General features: G+C 37.2%; 1 protein-coding gene across 4 annotated transcripts in view; it reads right to left on the reverse strand.

Annotated features, from left to right (window-relative positions):
* The window catches only part of galnt13 (UDP-N-acetyl-alpha-D-galactosamine:polypeptide N-acetylgalactosaminyltransferase 13), an 83,300-nt gene that overhangs the window by 5,986 nt on the left and 56,036 nt on the right, over positions 1-21,278 (reverse strand). The window contains exons 9-13 of one of the 4 annotated variants that reach the window (XM_022680375.2): positions 17,686-17,825; positions 13,791-13,889; positions 13,535-13,669; positions 13,236-13,265; positions 7,928-8,136 (exon numbers count right to left, since the gene is read on the reverse strand). In XM_022680375.2, coding sequence (XP_022536096.1) covers positions 7,951-8,136; positions 13,236-13,265; positions 13,535-13,669; positions 13,791-13,889; positions 17,686-17,825 — 590 coding nt within the window. In that variant the 3' untranslated portion in view covers positions 7,928-7,950. The remainder of the gene's footprint in view (positions 1-7,927; positions 8,137-13,235; positions 13,266-13,534; positions 13,670-13,790; positions 13,890-17,685; positions 17,826-21,278) is intronic. The other 3 variants (XM_049485019.1, XM_049485018.1, XM_022680376.2) reach the window with 3 other exon arrangements.

Below are 21,278 nucleotides of genomic sequence, written 5' to 3' on the forward strand. Positions count from 1 at the left end.
AAAGAAATAATCTACCAAACACAAATTTCTTTTTGTGCTGCTCTTTTTCCCACAAACCTTTAGCTGTTTGAGACTAAATTAATCAATATCAAAAGATCAAATTCTGAGATCATTATCAGAACCAAGTGTGATAAATAGAGACATATTTTAGGGTGTGAGGTAGGGAAGGTTAGTTTAATTATAAATTTAAAGAGCATATTCTCCACACACTACTTGCCATGGCATTCTCTAAACCAGTCTAAACCATTCATCATCCACAGCAAACCCAAAGCGTAGAGGGGGAAAAAAGCCAGCCGCACTGAGGGAGGGCACCCTTCCAAAACCCCAGCCTCCAAACACCCGGCCTGAACGAGTGCCATCAGTCAGTGTCTGTGCACGAGAAGAAGAACGGGGAATGTGTTGGACTCGGGGTTCGGCTCTATTTGCACTGTTCAAGCAGCAGCACGCGAAACTAATGAGTGCGACTGGCCTCTGGTTTCAGGTTCAGCGCTAATCACAAACAGCTCAGTGGGCTTCATAATTAAACACTGTCCTATCAAACAGCTGCTAGCTAATGGAGGAACAAAGGGAGCATGTGAAAATGCAGAGCACAGCTTTGTTTAAGTGGAGTGGAGAGGAGTGATAGGGTCCAGAAATAACAGAAATTTCTGGACCGCACAACAGAAATCTCAAACAAGTACCCGATCACATTACACCTATTCTTTCATCCCTACACTGGCTAGCTGTTAAATTTCGTATAGATTATAAAATACTTCTCCTGACGTATAAATCCCTCAATGGTCTGGCCCCGCATTATCTACAGGAACTCCTTACTCCTTACAATCCGCCGCGTTCACTCCGCTCCCAAGACGATGGCCTGTTATTAGTCCCGCGTATTAGGAAAAACTATGCAGGAGGAAGAGCGTTCTTTTATAAAGCTCCCGGACTCTGACACACTCTCAATCTTTAAATCTAGACTCAAAACATTTCTATTTGCTCAAGCTTTTGAGTAATGTCTCATTACAATTTTCTTCCTTTTACAGCTTATCCAGCAAATATAAACCCTGTCCTAATCATCTGCTTTCTCTTTCTCTCCCCATGTCCCGAGCTGCTGCTACCAGTGCCCATCCCACTCCAGCAGAGTTTTATAAAACCATTCTAACCCCTTTTTCTTCCCTCCCCTCTCTGTTCTCTCTCTCTATCTTTCTCACATGTGCTGAGATGCCTGTCCGGCCGGTCTTCCTGGATGTGTCCGTCTGTGGTTCCAGCTTTCAGGAATCAGCCCTGTCCTTCTACTCATCAGAATTATTACACAGCCCTTCTAACTTCTGCTTTTTGTTTCTCTTCCTTTCCTTTCTGTTTTCTCTATCTATCTCTTTTACATGTATGGAGATGCCCTGTTCCTGATGTTCCCAGCCTGGCTCTCCACTGCCCGCTGTTTTGTTCTCCGGCTCTGCAACCCTGCACTGATTAACATTAACACACTCAGTATCTGTTTCTGTATTAGCCATAGCTCTATAATTTGTGCCCATCACATTCTTATATTCATAAAATTGGCATCTTTGTGGTGCTGCTCATAAGAGGCGTGGACCTGTTTTTCCTGTAAAGCGGCTTTGTGACAACCTTTGTTGTAAAAAGCGCTATATAAATAAAATTGAATTGAATTGAATTTCAGCAGTTAGATAAGGTGAGAGGTAGAAGATTAATTCTCTGTGCTGCATCATTGCAAAGATATTATCATAAACATCAGGATACATAATTTGACATGTTGGCGAGTTAGTACACCCCAGAGGGTTAATGATTAGTCAACAATAAACATTTGGAGTTGACAAAAATATTTAAAATCAACTATGTCGGTTATATCGACTAATTGTTGCAGCCCTAGCTGCCACTATGATCAGGAGATCGCTGGTTCGAATCCATGAAGCTCGCCATCAGCTGCCAGAGCCCCAGGAGAGCACAATTGGCCTTGCTCTCTCTGGGTGGGTAGATGGCGCTTTTTCCCCTCAACACTATAAAGGGTGTTGATGATCAGCACAAGGTGTCTGTGAGCTGATGTATCAGAATCGAGTCGCTGCACTTTCCTCAGAGTGCGCTGTGATGCTACTCTGCAATGCTGCATCTGAAGCAGTTCGAAAAAAGAAGCGGAGATTGACTTCACATGTAATGCTTGAACTGAATATCATCGCTGTCCACCAATAAACAATTTCTCTTGATTTTTTGTTTGCAACTAAATTTGAACACAAACTATTACACTGTGTCATTATGACTTCACACACACACTGTCATTTCTGTTGCTTGATTCCTTCTAGATACCCTGTTTTTATTTTTTTTGATGATGAGTGTAAATGAAGGTCTTGCAATGTTGTTGTGACCACAAACAATAAATTCTCATTTATTCCTCATTATTAAAACAAGCCCAGTTAATACAAACATAAACTGGGAAAAAGGCTAAGCTCTAATAATGATGTATGCCATACCACAGTGTTTTAATGAGATAATGAACTGGGGCATCTGCTCATGCACACAGGTCACAGGCAAAGCACAACTGTTTAGATTAGTGTCAGTGTCAAAATAAGGCAGAGCGAAATCAGTTCTCATTAAAGAAAAGCGCTACATGTGTGGGACCAATAAAGCAGCAATTAAGCCTTATATTCACAGAGAGCGGAGTAGAAGGTCACTGTAGCGCAGGCAGCGTGTGTTTCCGCGCACGGCTTTGAGACGGGGTAATTGAATCAGAATAGTCTGTAATGGTCTGGTCCTGGGTGAAGAACACACATTGGTTTTTGTCACAGCAGCAGAGCACAGGGAATTTCAACACACACATTTCCTGCTCCCCTAATGACTAAGTGCTTTGGGCCACACCGGCCCTTACACACCACAAAATCAACAACAATCATACCCATGCTTACACCACCCCGGGGAACGCTACATGCACCACACATGCCTTCTCAAACCTCATTCTGCCAGAAGAATGTATCTGAAGCCCAGATGTGTAATGGCCAGTGCTGCAGTATGTCACTGAGTATAACACTCTAGTAAAGTGGGAGTGGGCAGTAAGACATGGGGCATGTGTAATCACTGGCAGCAGCATGTGTGAAACACTTAATATCTGCAAACATCTGTGTACACTGTGCTTTGACCATTTATAGATTTGACAACCAAGAAATAAAAGCTACATAAACTGCACTTTGAAATATTCTTATGCATTTTATGCAAGTATCATGCTGTAATATTATTTTACTTATTTTAATTTAGTAGAGCACAGCAAATCTGAATACATCATAATGTGTGTCTATGTACTAAAGAGTAGCCTTGGGATGAGATTTTATAATATGTACTGAATATTGTGGTAATATTAATATACATGTATTTTAATATTGGGCCAATATTGTTCAATTTAAATTCAGCTGTTTTTTGCAACATAAATTATTATTTGCTTTTATTCAGCTGTTACCTTTGTACAGTCCGTTGCAATTTATGTTTTGTTTCTAATTAGAATTATTAAATGTTATACAAACAGAACAAACCTATTGTGTCAGTTAAAGCAAAACAGAGTTAAAAAAAATGATACCACAGTTAGTTCTGACTCTGCAATGTGATTGGCTGAGAGGTGTTCTGTGAGTGCCGTTATCAGCCGGTAATGCACTGTAACCGAAGCTCTCCATGTATTACTCCGCCACATACAGGTAACCTAGCAACGATGCAGCGCTTAAAAAGCCAAACAGCGCAGCTACAAACAGAGCAGCAATAGAACTATTTTTACTCGAAAAGTGTTTATAACCTAACAGATCATATTTTCTCGTCCTCTATAACTCAAAATCTTTTTATAAACAGTGATAATCTAACTGTGGTATAGTCGCAATAATACACTCAATGTTTGTGCTGTAACGTGTAATATTGGGCCTGCTGTGCTGATCTACAGTGCAGTGCCAATACAACACGTTATAGCACTCCCTCTCGTGTATTATTGCTTAATTATATCAAGACGCATAACAGCATGTTGCACTGCTGAACTGTACAAAGTAAAATGAGAGCTATAAGACAATATTCAAATCTTTTTTTATATCACTCTTACGTCTTAACTCACTGTGACTCGGTACCCAACAGATCCGGTACCAAGCCCATAATAAAGTGCAGTGTCTTATTTTTGTCTTCATCAGCCAAGCCCGAAAAAAAAACAAAACATAAAAAAAAACATAACCCGTAAAATTAAGATTTAAAATAAGGTACAAAGGAGGAAAAAAATAAATAAATAAATAAATAAATAAAAACATAATATAGAATTGCAATATAAAAGTAAATAATAAATATGGTAAAATTACAACCGGTTGTAGCAATAGAATAACAAAGTGGAATTAATAATTAAAGAAGTAAAACTAGGAAAAGTAAAAAAAAAAATAATAATAATAATAATATGATAATACTATTCAATTATTGATGATGCTCGTCTGATCTCAATTGGTAAGCTGTTCCATTTTTTTTGGTGCACAAAAACAAAAAGCTGCTTCCCGACTTCTCTTCTTAATGACTTTTGGTACTTTAAGGCAGGCATGCGGTGCTTGATCTTACAGAGATGTCTGTACAGTCTTTGATACAGGTGAGATCTATTTTTTTGTTGCTGTTAACACCCTGGTTGCAGCATTCTGGACGAGTTACCACTTATTAAGCATCTTTTTTGGTTGGCCAGTGAACTTCTTTCTGTGCGTTCATACGGACAGGTTGGCTCCAACACATTCTTTGGACCAGTCATTGACAATGAGCATAGCCAGAGGTTCCTAGTTTCTACTCTTTGATGTTTCTATTTTTATTAACATTTCTTTCCTTTCCCAAGTTTAGCACCACTCAACAGCATGATGCTAAATATGGAAAAGATATTCACAAACAGTTTCTTCTAAACAATTATTTATGTTCCTTTAAATCAGAGTAATGATGTAGTGCGATTTTGATGCAATGACATTTCTTGTATTTTCCACAGCAGAAGGCTTTGACGGAAACTCTATAAGAATTGCTGAATTTCCAGCTTTGTAAATCACGCTCACTGCATATCAACATAATGCTGTGCTGTGAAATTAAATTATTGACTTGAAAAAGCTACATTTTTGCATCAGGCCCAAGTGGCTACCAGGAGTGAATTGTCACAAGCAGCTTCTTCAGGTGGAACATCTCATTAAGCGTCTCCATCTAGAGCGTGTTCAAAGTGAAGAGGGACTAACAGTACGAGACTGAGTGATGAGAATGAACGCGGGGCCAAACTCTGGAAAGCAGAATAATAAAGCCTGCAGATGACTAATAGTCTGAAATGCAACACAGCATTTCCAGCAAAAGCCTGAACCGGTAAAAATAAAAAAAGCAGTGAGGCCATTAAAATTCAGGGTTCTGACAATATAAATAAATAAATAAATAAATCCCCCTGTTTGTGGGGAGCACAGATGTTGCGTGGCGGTGTGAGAGAGTGTTCAGACGCAGCCATGCTCTCAGAGAGGCCACAGCCATGAAAGAGGCCTTTCACAATGAGAGATCACTTCAAAAGAGCTCGTAAACAAAGACAAACCCATTTCAGTGCTCTGCGCATAGATAATCAGCTCGGAATAAAGCCGCCTCCTCTGCTCACGCTCAATGAGAGCTGGCATGTGTGGGGCTGACCAGCGGCTACCAAATTTTCATATCAAAATGAAATATTTATGTAAGGAGCATAGATGTCAAATGAGATTTAATTTGGTGCAGAGGTGATGGAAAGGTTCTTGAAACAGTGGTATGTATACAGCAATGCTCTTTTTGTGTTTGCTTCCAGCCCCTCTTGGCCATCATAAATAATTGGTGAACAATCCATTCCAGACAGTGCAGACTCTGAGAAAGTCACAACTTAAGAGGTTCAGAAACAACAGTTCCCAAAAAAAAAACATGGCACAAAAAAACACTCACTAAAACTACTAACCACATCCAAACACGTCCTATAAGAACTCATACCAATATCAAACTGATCTACTGTAACTATTTAATGATCTCAGTGAATGGTCCCAGTCCTCAAACAGCCCCTTAGTCCTTCTCCTGTGTACCTCTATATTTCAAATGGTGTGGTTTTACGTAAAGGAACATGCATCCCTTTAATTAAAGAACTGCATTTTAGGCAGTTTAGCTTTTTTTAGGGAGCCTGATTAAATCCGGAGTAATAGACTCGGTCCCACTACTCCACAGGACCTTGATTAGCCAAATTAGTATCTTTTCATAATTTTCCGTATTTATTATCTCATTATCCAATCACCTTTACCCACTAAAGGTCAATCTTACAAAAGATAATTACTGCAAACACATTATAATTTCCAAAATAACCACAGAATTTAAAACATATGCTCTACGCTCAGCATCAGACTGACAAAACTGCACAAAAAGATGAGGTATATGGTTAGAATCTGAAATAAGTAAGAATCTTGTGCTTCAATAAATGGTGCTTTTCCACTGTATGGTACCCACACTACACTACACTACAACTTTTTAACTCTATACTGCTTTTTTTTATTTTCCAACAGGCAAACTTGGTGCCTGATACCTAAAAACCTGGTGCGATGCAAAAAGCCACAATCTGGAACATCACATTTTTGTAATAGTAATACTTAAAAACATAAATAAGCTTTCTCTACCTAGTCTCTGTCTCATGTTCATTCGGAACAGTCCTTGATTTTAAATCCTTGAGTCTTGGTTTCAGGGTGGAGTGAACTCTGTAACTGTTGCTATAACATTAACAGTATGACTGTAACGTTTTATTTTTTTATTTACTTAGCTAACCTTTTATTATTAATTTAGATACATTTTTGTCATTTTTTTAAATACACAGGATACTCACATTTTGTAATTACACACTGTGCAATATAACACAGCACTTTAAACTGTAATTCTGTTTAAACTACCTCATACAAAATTGTCTGTGCCTATGTAAATATGCTAATATACTACTCATATTTTATACTATACTTTTACTTTTATACTATATATATTATATACTACTCATGCTGTATTTTTTCATTTATCTTTATTCTACTTAAAAGGATTTTCTGTAGTAACTCATAACATAAACAGGGTGTATCAGCAGATATTAAGGAAACATGCTGAGTAAAGCAAACAAGCCAGTACTTTCTTAGTAAAACTGTGTGTAGTACATCACAGTAATCTGTGTGAGTTATGGCCTCTGAATCTACCCACCACCGTTCCCCTTGTCCCATTTCCACACTCAGGGTTACCAGGTATAGACAACGGCACAAAAAAACAGCTTGCTGCAGCCATGGAAACAGGCGAGCTGGCTATTTTTTTTGCTGAACATGTAATCACTTAGCTTCAGTAAGGTAGCTAATCATAGCTAGGTATATTTCCACCACCACTTGGATAGCAAAGACGGGCATTCTGGAAATTGAAACATATATATTCACTGATCAGCTACAGAGTAAGACTTGTAGTCGATTGACAGGGTTTATCAATCTGGTGGAGCAATACAGTTATATCTATATAAAATGTAATATGATTTATATAAAGAATGTTTAATAATTGTACAGTTAATATAAAATATATAGACATTTTTTCTTCTTTTACTTGAACTTAATCTGGTTTTGGTTTTATCTCAGTTTCGGCTACATCTTGATTTGGAATCAACTACTAAGAGTCTTGCTCTCTTGCTGTCCTGACTTCAACACTAACACAGTCCTTTCAGGAGCCTTCATTATTGCTTTGTCATCACAAAAGATGATATGGCAACAGTGTTTTGCAACAGCACCAGGCTTCAGATCAGTAGGGTACTATGGTAGTGAAAAACCTACCAGGTACCAGGAATCAAAAAGCCAGTAGATTTAAGTGAAGTTAAGTAGTGTAGGTACCATTCAGTGGAAAACCTCAAAAGAGATTGAGAACAGAAAATTGGTTGATTCTGCACGGGACCACTAACCTCTCCAGCACTAACCTGCTGATCCCTGAGCTCAGGCGCTACAGGAAATAATCGGTGGGGCTGTAGTAGAGCCTCCTAAAGACCTCCAGCCTGGTGTAGTTCCTGAGCACCCACGTCTGAAGTGGACTGTCATCACAGTACTCCACCGTGGGCCCGTAAGTTCCATCCTCCAGCCGACTGATGGTAAGGCATGACTGGGTGATAATGTGCATGAACGTGCCCTTCTGATGGTCACCATGAGACAAAGCATGGATAAAGATAGATGAAGATGACATAGTTGAACATTGTGGACACACCACACAACAAACTCGTCTACTCTAGAACATAGGAATCACATTACTACAGGAACGCTACTGGAAAACCACCTGGACTTGGAGTTTAAGTGATGTTTGGGCTCCTTGTAGACCATTTTTTAGATTTAATCCAGTTAAATATTATTAAATCAGCTCCGGAAAAAACGCTTAGTGACACACTTTAATTAGTTTTTTGCTCAGAGCACAAATAAAAACCAAATAAAGGCTCATTTATGCTTATTGTTAAATACAGATATGGATACAGATGAAGTCTTCTGTCTGTACTCTGCACTCATTTTACCCATATAAGTGCACATTCTTCCTTAAGGATACGAACACAATGAAGCAGTACCACTGAAAATTATAGGGGCAGTGCAGCCAAGAGTTCAAGGGAAACATAAACGTTTAGGCTGCAGTCGAGGTAATCAAGCAAACCAGAAACTTTATTTCAAAACATTTTTGCCCAATTTCCATGGTGTTGTTGAAGGATACATCAGCTGCGCCCTTTCTATAAACCATGGTTGTATTTCCTGGCTCTATATGAAGGATCCTTTACTTTGGAGTACCTTCAATGACATGGCTGCTGAGAAACGCAGCCCACCTATGATGGGGTTTACATTTTGGAAAGAAGACTCTCTGTCAGAAAAAAAAAAAATTTAAAGCAGACTTTGTAAGCACTGCTGATATTGCCAACGCATTGCCAATTGTGCTCTCTGAGCCTCTGCGTGCTAATGGCAAACAACATGATCAAGATGTGAACCGGCAAACCTCTTAAACACTGTTTAGTGAAAAATGTACAACAATGGCGCCAAGTAGTCGATTGCAAGTTCAATGGACTGGGCCATAGCGTTAGTGTCTTGTGTCTGCATAGCCAGTCTAATGGTACATTCACACTGCAGTGATGTGATGCAATTGTCGTTCTGTCTTTTACGCTTTTTTCCCGCATTTTTAAAAATGCAGCATAAAGAATAGTGGAAGGAATCATTAGTGATACATCAGAAGAGACGATTTCCTTTATTGTTGCGTTGCTGCAGTGTGAATGTACCATAAGTCCCACTTCCAAAATCTCTAATGGATATACTGCTTAACATTCAGGCCAATGTTAATGAGGCATAAAAATATTAAATAGGCAGTGACAGCTACATTGTTTGAAACTGACATATTTACTTTTTGTATGTAAAAGGTATAAATGAGCCTTAAAAGTATGGATTATTTTTTTTAAGCATGCACAAAAATACAGGCCAGCTAAGACACTTCTATTATAATTTATTTAATTTATGGTTGCACAATACAAAGTGCATAGGTCTAAAATGCTGGCCAATACAAAAGATCCATTAATTATTATAAAACTAGAAAGAAATAACCAAACACTAATGTCAACTTGTTGAGTTTATTGTGGGAACTCATATTGTGATGATTATGGGCTGCATAATTAACTGTATTATATTTTTATCTTAAAAGAGTTTGACAGTAGCAGTTCCTGACATTTCATTCTGATTGGTATGAATGAACAGATGATGCTGTTAAAAGTGACAGAAGCAAGATGGATGCACTAAACGTGATGAGTGATGGGATGACGGGGCGGTACATGAATGGCAGCAGGGAACAGACTGAAGAGGAGGCCTGGGCTAGTCCAGCTTCTGTATCTCTGCTGAAGCGTCTACCATTTGTTCTAAAATTAGAAGAGATGTTGGCAGCGGTGCCGGCATTCGAACATTCATGCGAAAGATGTGAATATCTACAGCTATTTTTTAACTTTCCATCAGCTCCCTTGGTTGTCATGTGGCATAAGCAAAGAGCTGGTTTATTGACTGTGAGATGTTTCACAAGAAAGCAATAAAAATTTAATGGGAAGAAGTCCTGGAGTCAGCGACAGTGTTATATAGAAGCTTTTATAAATAGTTTAAAGACTGATAGTGTTCACAGCCTGTGACATTTCTGAAAACCCAAACCGGTTAATATTTAATGCAGAATAAATTACTAATTAAAAAGGTCTGAAATTTGTGTTCTCTCGGCCAAAGTATAAATAAACTAGTCCGCAGGGGCTTTCAGTGACCTGCCACAAGAGGACTCAATCATTTGGAGGTGAAAACACAGTTTTCACACAAGGATGGGTCCCAATGGCACGACCAAATCCTCAACAGGCGTGGAGGTCTGTGTCTAAAATAAGCCTTCTTTTCTCAACTTTCTCTCAAAAGTCTCTGATGGTGATGTCCCTGTTCATATCCCACGGCCAATCAGTCCAAAAATATATTCCCAACTAGGCCACCCGATGAACGGGGTTATCACACTCATATTGAGACATTATTGATATGGGAGGAACTCTGGCTCTACAGCTTTGATCTATTTTCCAGGGTTTTTTCTCTGTAGCCCAGGGCTAGGAGCGCTTAAAAAGAGGACAACGAAGACATCAAGCCATCTTCACGGAACATGGGTATAAGTTATGGGACAGTAGCAGAAAATCAATGTGGAACAAGATTGGGAAATGCCAGAAGACTGCAGTAGTTCCACAGTAAACAGATCCTGCGTAGCTTAGGGCACCAGGACACATTCTGATCTATGAGGTGTGTCTAGTCTGTCATATATTTAACAGCTAGCCGTTCAGCTGTAAAACGCTAACACACAAGGAATTCCAGAACACAGAGCAACGTCTATTCTGCTAAATACACTGCTAATACACACCACAACACCAGAAATATAGACACACTGAAGATACACTGCCATGAAAAAGTATATGCCCCCTTACAGATTTCTTTAGATTCAGATTTTGCATTTTTGTCATACTTACATTTTTCAGATTATCAGATTATCATGTTATCAGGTTTTTGAGTGGCCCAGTCAAAGTCTGATTGAGATGCTGTGGTATGATCTTAAACAGAACGGTTATGCTCAAAAACACTCCAATATGTCTGAATTAAAACAGTTCTGCAGAAGAGTGGACCAAAATTCCTCCACAGAGATGTGAAAGAGTCACTGCCGGTAAGGGGCATTTTTCATTTTATAACTAAAATGATCATATTAAAAGTGAAATATACTGTAGGAAGGTGGATGGAATCGTTAGTGATACTGATAGACTATTAACACAAACTTTTAATTTGTGTTGACATAAGCTATTTACAGGGTGTTTAGGCTAATAAAAGTGCTATGTCAGCCACATATAAAGCTATCACAGCTATGACAATATGAGCACAGTGATTATAAGCCCAGTTTTATACTACTGTATGCCCCCAACTAAAGTTTTCACACAAGGCTAGATTGGTTTAATCATTTTTTCCTTTTATAAATAAAATTATCATTTTAAAAGTGTTTTTTATATGACCTCATGTATTACAGATAATATGTCTGATATTAGTTTGTTTAATAATCTGAAAAATATTAGTATGACAAAAAAGCAAAAATGAAATGAATCTGTAGGGGGCAGATCCTTTTTCACGCCACTGTACCATAACCAGCCACTTCATTAGAAATACTCATACGCATCATCTGGATACTACAAGTGAAATATAAAATGATTTTTATACATTTTTGGATAAACAATTTTAAGCCAATGAAAATATGACATAAATATACCGTTGCATTAGCAATTACATATTAATATTTAATGAGCAATGTACTTTTAATTATTAAAAGATGTACACATTGGAATTTGAATACCGTATTTCTTGCACTATAAGGCGCACTTAAAATCCTTTTATTTTTTCAAAATTTGTCAGTGTGCCTTATAATCCAGTGTACCTTACGTATGAATTTTACCAGTCGAGTTGTAAAGAGCAGTAAAGCCTTTCTGCTGAAGTACAGCTTTATACAGGAGATTCAGTTTAGTTCTCCAGCATCGAGACTCGAGACTGGAGCAGTATTAGCATTAGCCGCTAACAGTGCTAGGTCTTTTTCTGTTCAGAGGTAAGTTTTATAGCCTATAGCCTGCGTGTTTACAGTGTTAAAACCTGATATGTAGGACAAACCGCTAGCTTAAATCACCCTGGCTTACTGAAACACTCAGGGTTTCTCAGTGCAGAGCTGTCGGGCAGCATTAGCGGCTAACCGCGGCTAGCCTTAGTGGAAATCTGCAAATCTAAGCTTGCTATAAATAAACAGAAGCGCTTTACTCACCCAAATAAACCGTTTTCAGGAGAAAAATCTGTGTAGATTAACATCCAGCGCTCGGTTGACTTAAAATATATATATTTTAAGAAGTATAGTTTTGTTTATTTAACTTAGCTTAGTTTTACAGGTCTCGCCGCTGGCTGCTGAATTAGAAGGAAACACAGCAACAGTCCTGTTCATTACTAGTGTTGCCATATGCGTCTTTTAATCTGGTGTGCTTTATGTATAAAAATAGAGCAGAAAATAGACAGTTATTGATAGTGCGCCTTATAATGCAAGAAATACGATATACAGATTTGTTGAAATGTTCATAATAATTAAAACGTGAATAAAAAAAACAGTTAACACTCTGGGTCTTCATGTTGACATGTATTATTGAGGTCAGCAAAATAATTTTATACTATATTCTTTAATGTAAAAAAAGTCCATAATGCAATTTTGAATATTTTGCCTATTTTATGTTTAACTCTGACTGCTAGATAGCTATAATGCACTATTTAGATTCTGTCTTTTGATTCCTCTGTTTTGAGTGCATAAAGATTAATTTTACAGATTTATTTATTATTGCATATAATACTGATTTTTCAACACTGACAGTGCTTCTATAAAATTATTTGTTTAAAAAAATGCTTTGTGTCGTCTTTATCGCAATATCTAAATATATATAACATAACCTACATTAGCTATACCTTCTCCACTACCATGCCAGGGCTACTGCTGTGTAAAGATTTCACTGTCTATATAATATCTAATTATCACAAAATGTAAAAGAAGGATGAATTATTATGTACAATACAGTATAGTAAAGCAGATTGTTAAGTGAACCTCATTGTGGTAAATGAGTAGAAGTAGAAAGTAGATGTTTCTAATAAAGTGGATGGGAATATTGTAAATTCTCAATAAAACTAACACAACACTCATCTTACCTTAAAATCATATTCCCACTTGCCAACATACTAAGCAAGGGGAAAAAAGGACATTTCATTTTAGAGCATCTCTAATGAGGCTTCAGAGATTAGAACACACAGTAATCCAGTCCACATGCTGAGTGAAATCAATGGTTACAGCTCCACCTGGTGGTTAAAACTGTTCTCTTAACACCTCTTAAAACAGGACAGCTTTAAACTAGATAATAATACCCATTCATATCCATGTTCACCACATCTTATGATAGTAATATTATAGATCAAAAATCTTAGAGTCTCATTTTTAACACCATACATACCTCAGCATCATATTCAAACATCTGGTTGCCCTTCATGTGGTGGCACTTGAGCATGACCACGGGTCCATTCAGGCGAGACACGTCCAGACACAGGTCATCAGTCCTGATCTCCTTATCTGCTGTGTATGAAAACACCTGCACAACACACAAACAAACAAACTTATGCTTCTGAAACCCGCTCTTTATAAAGGAGGTCCACACAGATTCTGGAGATTCGCTCAGAAGGTTGTCCAGGTTGGTCTCAGTATCTTCTCACCTGGTTCCCACCCATGCCGTGACAGTTAAAGAAGCCAACTTTCTCATTCTCTTTTCTTCCCATGTTGTCCACACACTGGTTGGTCTCCACATTTCTGATCTGTGAATGAGACACAGCGAAAAGCAGTTATTGATCATGCTATAAATCTGATCATTAAAATGTTTTTGAAGACATTTCGTCTAATTAATGTTTATTGTGCCATATCATATACATTAATATCATTATAATTTGTTAAAACAATAAAACAAACACATCCATTGTACAGTTACGTCACTTTGTAGATTCTTTGTCTAAGTATAATACATTTTGCTGGGAACTAACTCGAATATCGCAAACATCACAATAGGGAGTTTTTTTACTGTGTCTAAATTTTTGGATTAAATTATTTATTTTGTTACATTATTATTATTTATTACAAAATGTTAATTGAAAATTCTGGGTTAGTTACTTGTTTATGAAATTGACAAAAGTTTAAAGTTCTTTGGTTTCAATTTAATGTTTTGAACTGCAATATTTACTCAAAAAAATATTTATATTTATTTTGTTGCAGTAGTATATTCTGGAAATTCTATTTTTTTTGTCATACTGCCAAAAATAATATTTTATTAGAAAAATACCCTAAAATATTGCAATATTATTTTAGGGCCATATTGCCCACCACCAATTTCAAACACATTTTTGATCACCACCATGAAAGCAGTGCCAACAGAGCAGGATGCACTGAAGCAGTCGTTTAGGAATCTAAGATCACTATGCAATTTGTTTCAGATAAATCATATCTGATCGACATCACCCCAGGAGTGATGAGGGAAAAGAGTTCCATCTACCCATTCAGAGAGAGCAAGGCCAACTGTGCTCTCTCAGGGTTCCGGCATTTGATGGCAAGCTGCATGACCGGGATTCAAACCATAAATAAATAACAACTTGTATTTTCTGTTTTTCATTTGATGACCAAACAAAAATAGGGGGAAAAAAGGTATTAGAGTCTGAACTTGATTAAGATTTTTCACCAGCATATTATTCAGATTTCCATTCCACATTAAATGCTTACTGTGAACAGACTGGAATTGACTGTTTTATAATAAGAAGAGTTCTCTTTGAGAATAAAGGTGTAATATAACAATATTAAAGTCATAATATTACGAGACAATAAAGTTGTAAAAAAACAAAAAACAAGTAATCCTATGGGTAACTGCCCCTTTACACAGAACATATAAACTGAGAAAGAACTTGAATGTCACTCCAAATAAGCCCACAGGCTCTCTGCAGAAGCTGGGAACCTCAATGGCTATATTATCACTGCATGCGATGAAGTCACTCACTCTCCAGGTGGCTTAGGTCTGAGGCAATCACTTTCCTCCATGTAATTAATAATACAAGGCCTTGATTAGCCTACTCGTGTGTTGCAACATTATTAGAGCAACAGTGAAACAAGTCATTCCAGCTCATTAATTAGGACCCTGGCTGGGTAGCCCAAATTGAACATCATGGATTGTTTGAAGCTCTCCTCAATTTTCTCCTCACTGACCGCTATATATATATATATATATATAAAATCAGTCAGCTGAGTTGATATGGACACAATCTATATTTAATGTCCCACTTATTACTTAAACTCATCAGTGAGGTTTATAATGAAATAACATAAAACCTAATGGAGTCTGTAGTGAAACGGGTGCGGTGTGGTGTGGTGCAGTGTTGTGTGGTGGGAAGCCGTGGAAAGCAGAGAGAGGGCAGACAGCACTGTCAATCCTGCAGCAGCTGTAGACACACAGACGAGGTTTACCGCAGAGTTATAAAATATAAGTCTGTCTCTCTCGCTCTACAAACACTCAGGCACCTCTCACACCGGCTCAGCAGACAATTATTAATCAAGGCCATCAGCCCCTGTTGGCAGCGATCCGCTAGTCCATTATACACTGTGGATTGGCAGTGATTTTATTAGCTTAGCCAAGCTGAATGGCCAGCCCACAGACAGACTCCCTCACTGCCTCTGTTTGAGCTGAGGAGTACTAAAACATTGAAAAGTTGCCAGGTTAATAAGTTATCACAATATGTAATATGCATTACGTTATGTAGCAAATATGTATTTGTAATATTAAGCTCTATCAACAGAGCATGAAATTGCACAAACAAATGGCATTCTATATAGTAATGCTCTTTTCTTTATATATTATATTATACGACAGTTAGTCCCGACCCCGCAATGTGATTGGCTGAGAGGCGTTCTATAAGTGCCATTATCAGCCAGTAATGCACTGTAACCGAAGCTCTCCATGAATTACTGCGCCACATACAGGTAACCTAGCAATGATGCAGCGCTTACAAGCCAAACAGCGCAGCTACAAACAGAGCAGCAATGGAACTATTTTAACTCATGGCGTTTTTGTAAGCAAACAGATCATATTTTCTCATCAAAATCTTTCAATAAACAGTGATAATGGAACTGTGGTAAAATTGCAATAATGCACTCTTGGTTCATGCTTTATTGCACTCATTATTGCACTCTCTCTTGTGTATCATTGCTTAATTATTTTATTATTATTATTATTATTATTATTATTATATTCATGACACAGTCATAGGGAAAAAATGCACACCGTTGTCATATACATGAGTCGCTAAACTTCTAAGTGTAAATAAGTTCCTCTACTGTTTATTTGCTAAATTAATGCTTCCAGAAACATTGCAAAACTAATGGCACATTAAATAATGTTTTCTTTTATATGTTAAACTCAGAATATCTTATTGGAACTGTGCTCTAAAACATGCACAAAACAAAAACAGATGTGCCAAAAATTATGGGACAGCAGTATGTGAAATGATGACATTTACATCAGGCAATGGGTTGGGAACACCAACACCTGTATAAGATGTAAGGTGTTATCTAGTGAGTGAAGTTGAACACTGGTCAGCATGCTCATGGCAAGGTGACATAAATGATCAAAGTTCGAGAGAAACCTGGTAGTGGGTGCCAGATGGATGGAACATTTAATTGTTTAAAAGGCAACAGTGTGTAAATTGTTTAAAATTTTCTATTTGTTTTTTTGTGTGTCTGTCCAGTAAACATGTAAATGATTTATTCACTGAGCTCCCGAAAGCGATCTATTCTTTCACCAATTCTGGTTGTAGAAACAGTCTGCTTGCCTAGGTGTTTCGTTTTATACACGTGTGGCCATAAAAATGATTGGAATTTGATTTGGATGGGTGACCGAATACTCTTGCCTGGATAGTGTATATACAGTCCTTTGCAAATGTCTTGAGAAAAACTGATTTAAAAACACTCCTGTTAAAAGAGTGTTTATTAGTTAATAGTTTATTAGTAAAATAATAACATTACAATTAATATAATAATAATTAATACCAAGTTTTACAATTATCACTTAATTAATTAAACATTCCATAGGTCTCCTCAAGGAGTCTAGAGTTATGTATATTCATCATCCAACACCTGGCTTGGTAAATCAGTGCTTAATGACTTTAAATCAGGGGAGCAGGTGATGAAACGGGAAAAAAAACATGCACTGTACTGTGTGTTCTTTTAAGAGGCCACATTATTTGCTAAAGGGGCCTTCAACCTCTGAATGGTACAGTGTACATGTGAAAAAAGTCTCAAGTCTCATAAAAAATAAGTTAGTATGAATCTTTAACAGAGAAATTTCCAACTTTGCTTTTCAAAGAAATGAGCTCTTCTCTAAATGAGAACATTAATAAAACGTCCAAGTGCAAAAAAACACTTCACCCTAGAATGCAATTAAATTTAACAAGGAACACATGAATAGGCATGAATAACAGTGTCGCATCAATTATTGTTTCTTAACCACTGATCTGCTATGCCTCACTGAACGAGAATCGTTTCTTTAAACGATCAGGGAATAAAACAGACTGAGCGTACCTCTCCGAGTGAGAAATATCTGCGTGGAATCTGAGAGTCGGGGTAGATGTTCTCTAGGTACCAGGAGAAAGGCTTACACTGCAGAGCTTCTCTCAGAGCCTTGCGGGCAGACACGTCTCCGTAGTCCACTCGCACCACACCTGCATAAATACACAACACATTCTTCACTGTGGACAGCATACAAATCAATTCAACATACATTATAGCATGCAGTGTGTGTGTGTGTGTGTGTAAGGATCTATGTAGGATATAGATGTGTCTTTTTCTCTGTACATACACCTACCATCAAAAAATAAATGGTCTTTCAGTCTGCAATGCTATTCGCAAAGAAGATGTGTGCAATATATATTGAGCTACACATAAAGAACTATATCACACAATTTCTCACACAATTTCAATCAGGGATACATCTGCACAGCAAAGCTGCTTGCCATGGCACAGCATCTGCACTTTTAAAGGACCATTAAAGAGCATATTTTCTGTAGTAATTCATAACATGATCAGGACGTATCATTAAATATTAAGAAAACATGCTAAGAGATAAAGCATGTTAAAACACCAACAGACATTCCCCCAGTCTCATTTCCACACACTTGGTTGTCAGGTATAGGACTCTACAGGATACAAAAAGTATGCTACAACCATGAAAAGGGAGAACTGGCTAATTTTCATAACAAGTAAACACTGAGCTTTATTACGGTTGCTAACAATAGCTTCATAATTTACCACCACAACTAGTGTAGTAGAGATGGGCATTTTGGACATTGCAAATGATTATATTCATTGATCAGCTACAGTACAGAGTAAGACTTGTCTGGCAATCTGTGTAAACATCGCATCTAGAGAGGTGAGGGTGGGGTACAAAAGTCTATCCAGTGTTTGGAATTTTTTCTTTTGAATTAAGCGCTTGAGATGGAAGCAGTTTGTGGAAAAGCACAACACTCCTGTTGGAATAATGCACAGGAGTGTGTATGCATGAAAAGGCAGGCATGTGTAAGGCATGAACTAGAGAGTATAAAGCCCTCAAATATATAAAGTATAAAGCTGTGGAGCATTAGAACTGTGTTCTTACTGGAATGATTGTGATCTCTCCTGTACTTTTGGGATGTTTGGGAAGTTGGAGATACTCACTATAATGCATTAAAGTTCATTATAAAGATTTCCCAGAACTAGGAGTGTGTTTAAAAAAGATTAGTTTCTTAGATTTAAATAGATCTTCGTTTGAATACGCCAATATCGGTTCATATAAACCCGAATCAGTCTTTAGAATTAGGCCAGAATACGTATTCGGGTACAATTTTAATGTCTCGCGTTTTAACTCGCGAGCACCGCCCTCTGCCTGGGGTGAGCTGGAGCACGAGGGACGGTGCCCAGGAGTGCGGGGAGTTTCTGTAAAATGTAAGTAATTTTCTCCTGTATTTCCACTCACTGCTGCCTGTGTTTATCAAACTAGTACATTTAAAACATTTTAGGTTGTTGTCCAGTGTTGTTTTCTCTGTGCTTTATTTAAGGTAAGACCTGACCGGCTGAATCCACTGTTAGCTAGCGGTTTAGCCAAATCACTGGTTAAGCTAATCCCCCTTTAGCCGGTTTTCCAAGCACTACTGGCGCGCTAAACTACCCCCAGTATCACATCTGAACTTGTGGGTATGAGTACATTTCACACTTTTATTTGCAAATAAATACGTTTATGAAGCATGCAATGTCCGAAGCCTCATTAATGTTCTGGAAGCACGTTATGTTTTACCCACACGTAAACATTTGAGTAAAGTGGCCATTCCAAACATGTATAAAGATGTGAAGCACGAGGTCACAATTAACTAAGCTAAATTAATTGATATTAAAAAACTAATATAATTGTTCTGTTAAGTCTATAAAATATGAACACTAATATTTTAATAATGGAAGTTTGAATGTTCCTTGTAAAATTACATACATATATTAAAACTGCATTTTTTATTATAACTTAATGACTTATAATTTTCTAAATTAATCGATTTTGAATCAAATTAGGACCTTGTGAATCAAAATCTAAACTGGTAAATCAGTGATGATACCCACACCTACCCTGAACACTGGAGAATTTTGTTACTGCAATTAAAGCAAAATAAACTCTTCAACCTTTTTAATACTATTCATTATGATTTAGGAAGAAACAGCAAATGAGCAGGTGCTCCAATACTTTTGTCTGTACAGTGTGTGTTCGCCAACATTAGGGGAAGTATGAGTTTTGTGATTTGGGGATAACAATGTCCCCTCACAATTCAATAATTAAACTGGTCACTAAAAGCTAATAGAGCCTGGCAGCAGTTGGACCACAACATTCCCAGTGTAGAGCCCGTGTCCCCTGGATGAACTGCACACACTCTGCTGGCTGTGATTCAGTGGAGCTTCTAAATCAATGGTCTATTTCTGGAAGAGTAAGTCAGCTGACCTGCAATCAGAGTTATTAGTGTTTGCCTTTACATCGTAATAAACATAACAATATAGACAAAAAACGTCTGATATAAATCTTTGAGATACTTGCTGAAAATAGGCACAGCTAATTAGACTCCACAGTGAAAGTGAACCACAATGCATGACTCAGTCTTGAACACTAGAGGGGGCTTCCATATCATACTTCCTCTTCACTGTCCCAACTGAGTTTAAAAAGTGCATTACGGTAATTTTAAAGGTTCCTTTAAAGAGGCTGAATCATTACATACCAAATATAACTGTTTTTCCATTTTGTAATATAAAATACAAGTAGTCCTGAGTCACATTCTTAAAATAAAGAATACAATATACATACATGGTCTAAAACCATACAGAAAATACTTCTACCTACACAAAAAGCCAATATGATAAATTAACACAAGAGAAAATATGGGATGAACAGAAAAGTAACTCAAATGTCATCAATCATAATTCGCTATGTTCATCAGCAGTTTCCAAATATTTGATGTTATGTTCAATTTATTAATGAAGCATATAAATACATAAATAAATAAATAAGCAAATAAATAACAGCTGTTCAACAACAGGTAGTACAGTGCAATAAAAAAAATAAAACAAAGTGTAAAATATGAAGCTACGTTTATAAAAAAAAACATTAAGAGAAAAAAAATCTTTAACCAGAATTTCATCATAATTATGGACCTAATGAGATAAAAAAAAAAAGAAATTAATCCACAATACTGGAGCATTCATAGAAAATGAACAGGCTCAATAGCTCAAACTCTCTCACTCTTTATGGGAATCATGGAACAGACAGGAACAATTTTGGAAAAATGATCTTCACTAGTTTTATTTATTCTTGGCTTAAAAAAAAAAAAAAAAACACCAAACACCCACAGCATTAATACCACCTCCATAATATTGGATAAGTCCCCCTTGTGCTCTCACATCAGGCCAGACATAGCATTTAAGGCATGGGTTTTCATGGAACACATCAAAAACCCTTAGGTGCTCATGATCCTGTTGCCAGCTTACAGGTGATTACAAACGGTCTTGCAATCAAAATTTAGCCCTAATTCTAAAGCTTGACCATTTTGTATTGCTTTTATTATCTTTATTATCTTCTTTATTAAGTTTATCAACTGTGATTGGTGTAT

The sequence above is a fragment of the Astyanax mexicanus genome, chromosome 11, assembly GCF_023375975.1.
Source record: "Astyanax mexicanus isolate ESR-SI-001 chromosome 11, AstMex3_surface, whole genome shotgun sequence".
Lineage (NCBI taxonomy): Eukaryota > Metazoa > Chordata > Actinopteri > Characiformes > Acestrorhamphidae > Astyanax > Astyanax mexicanus.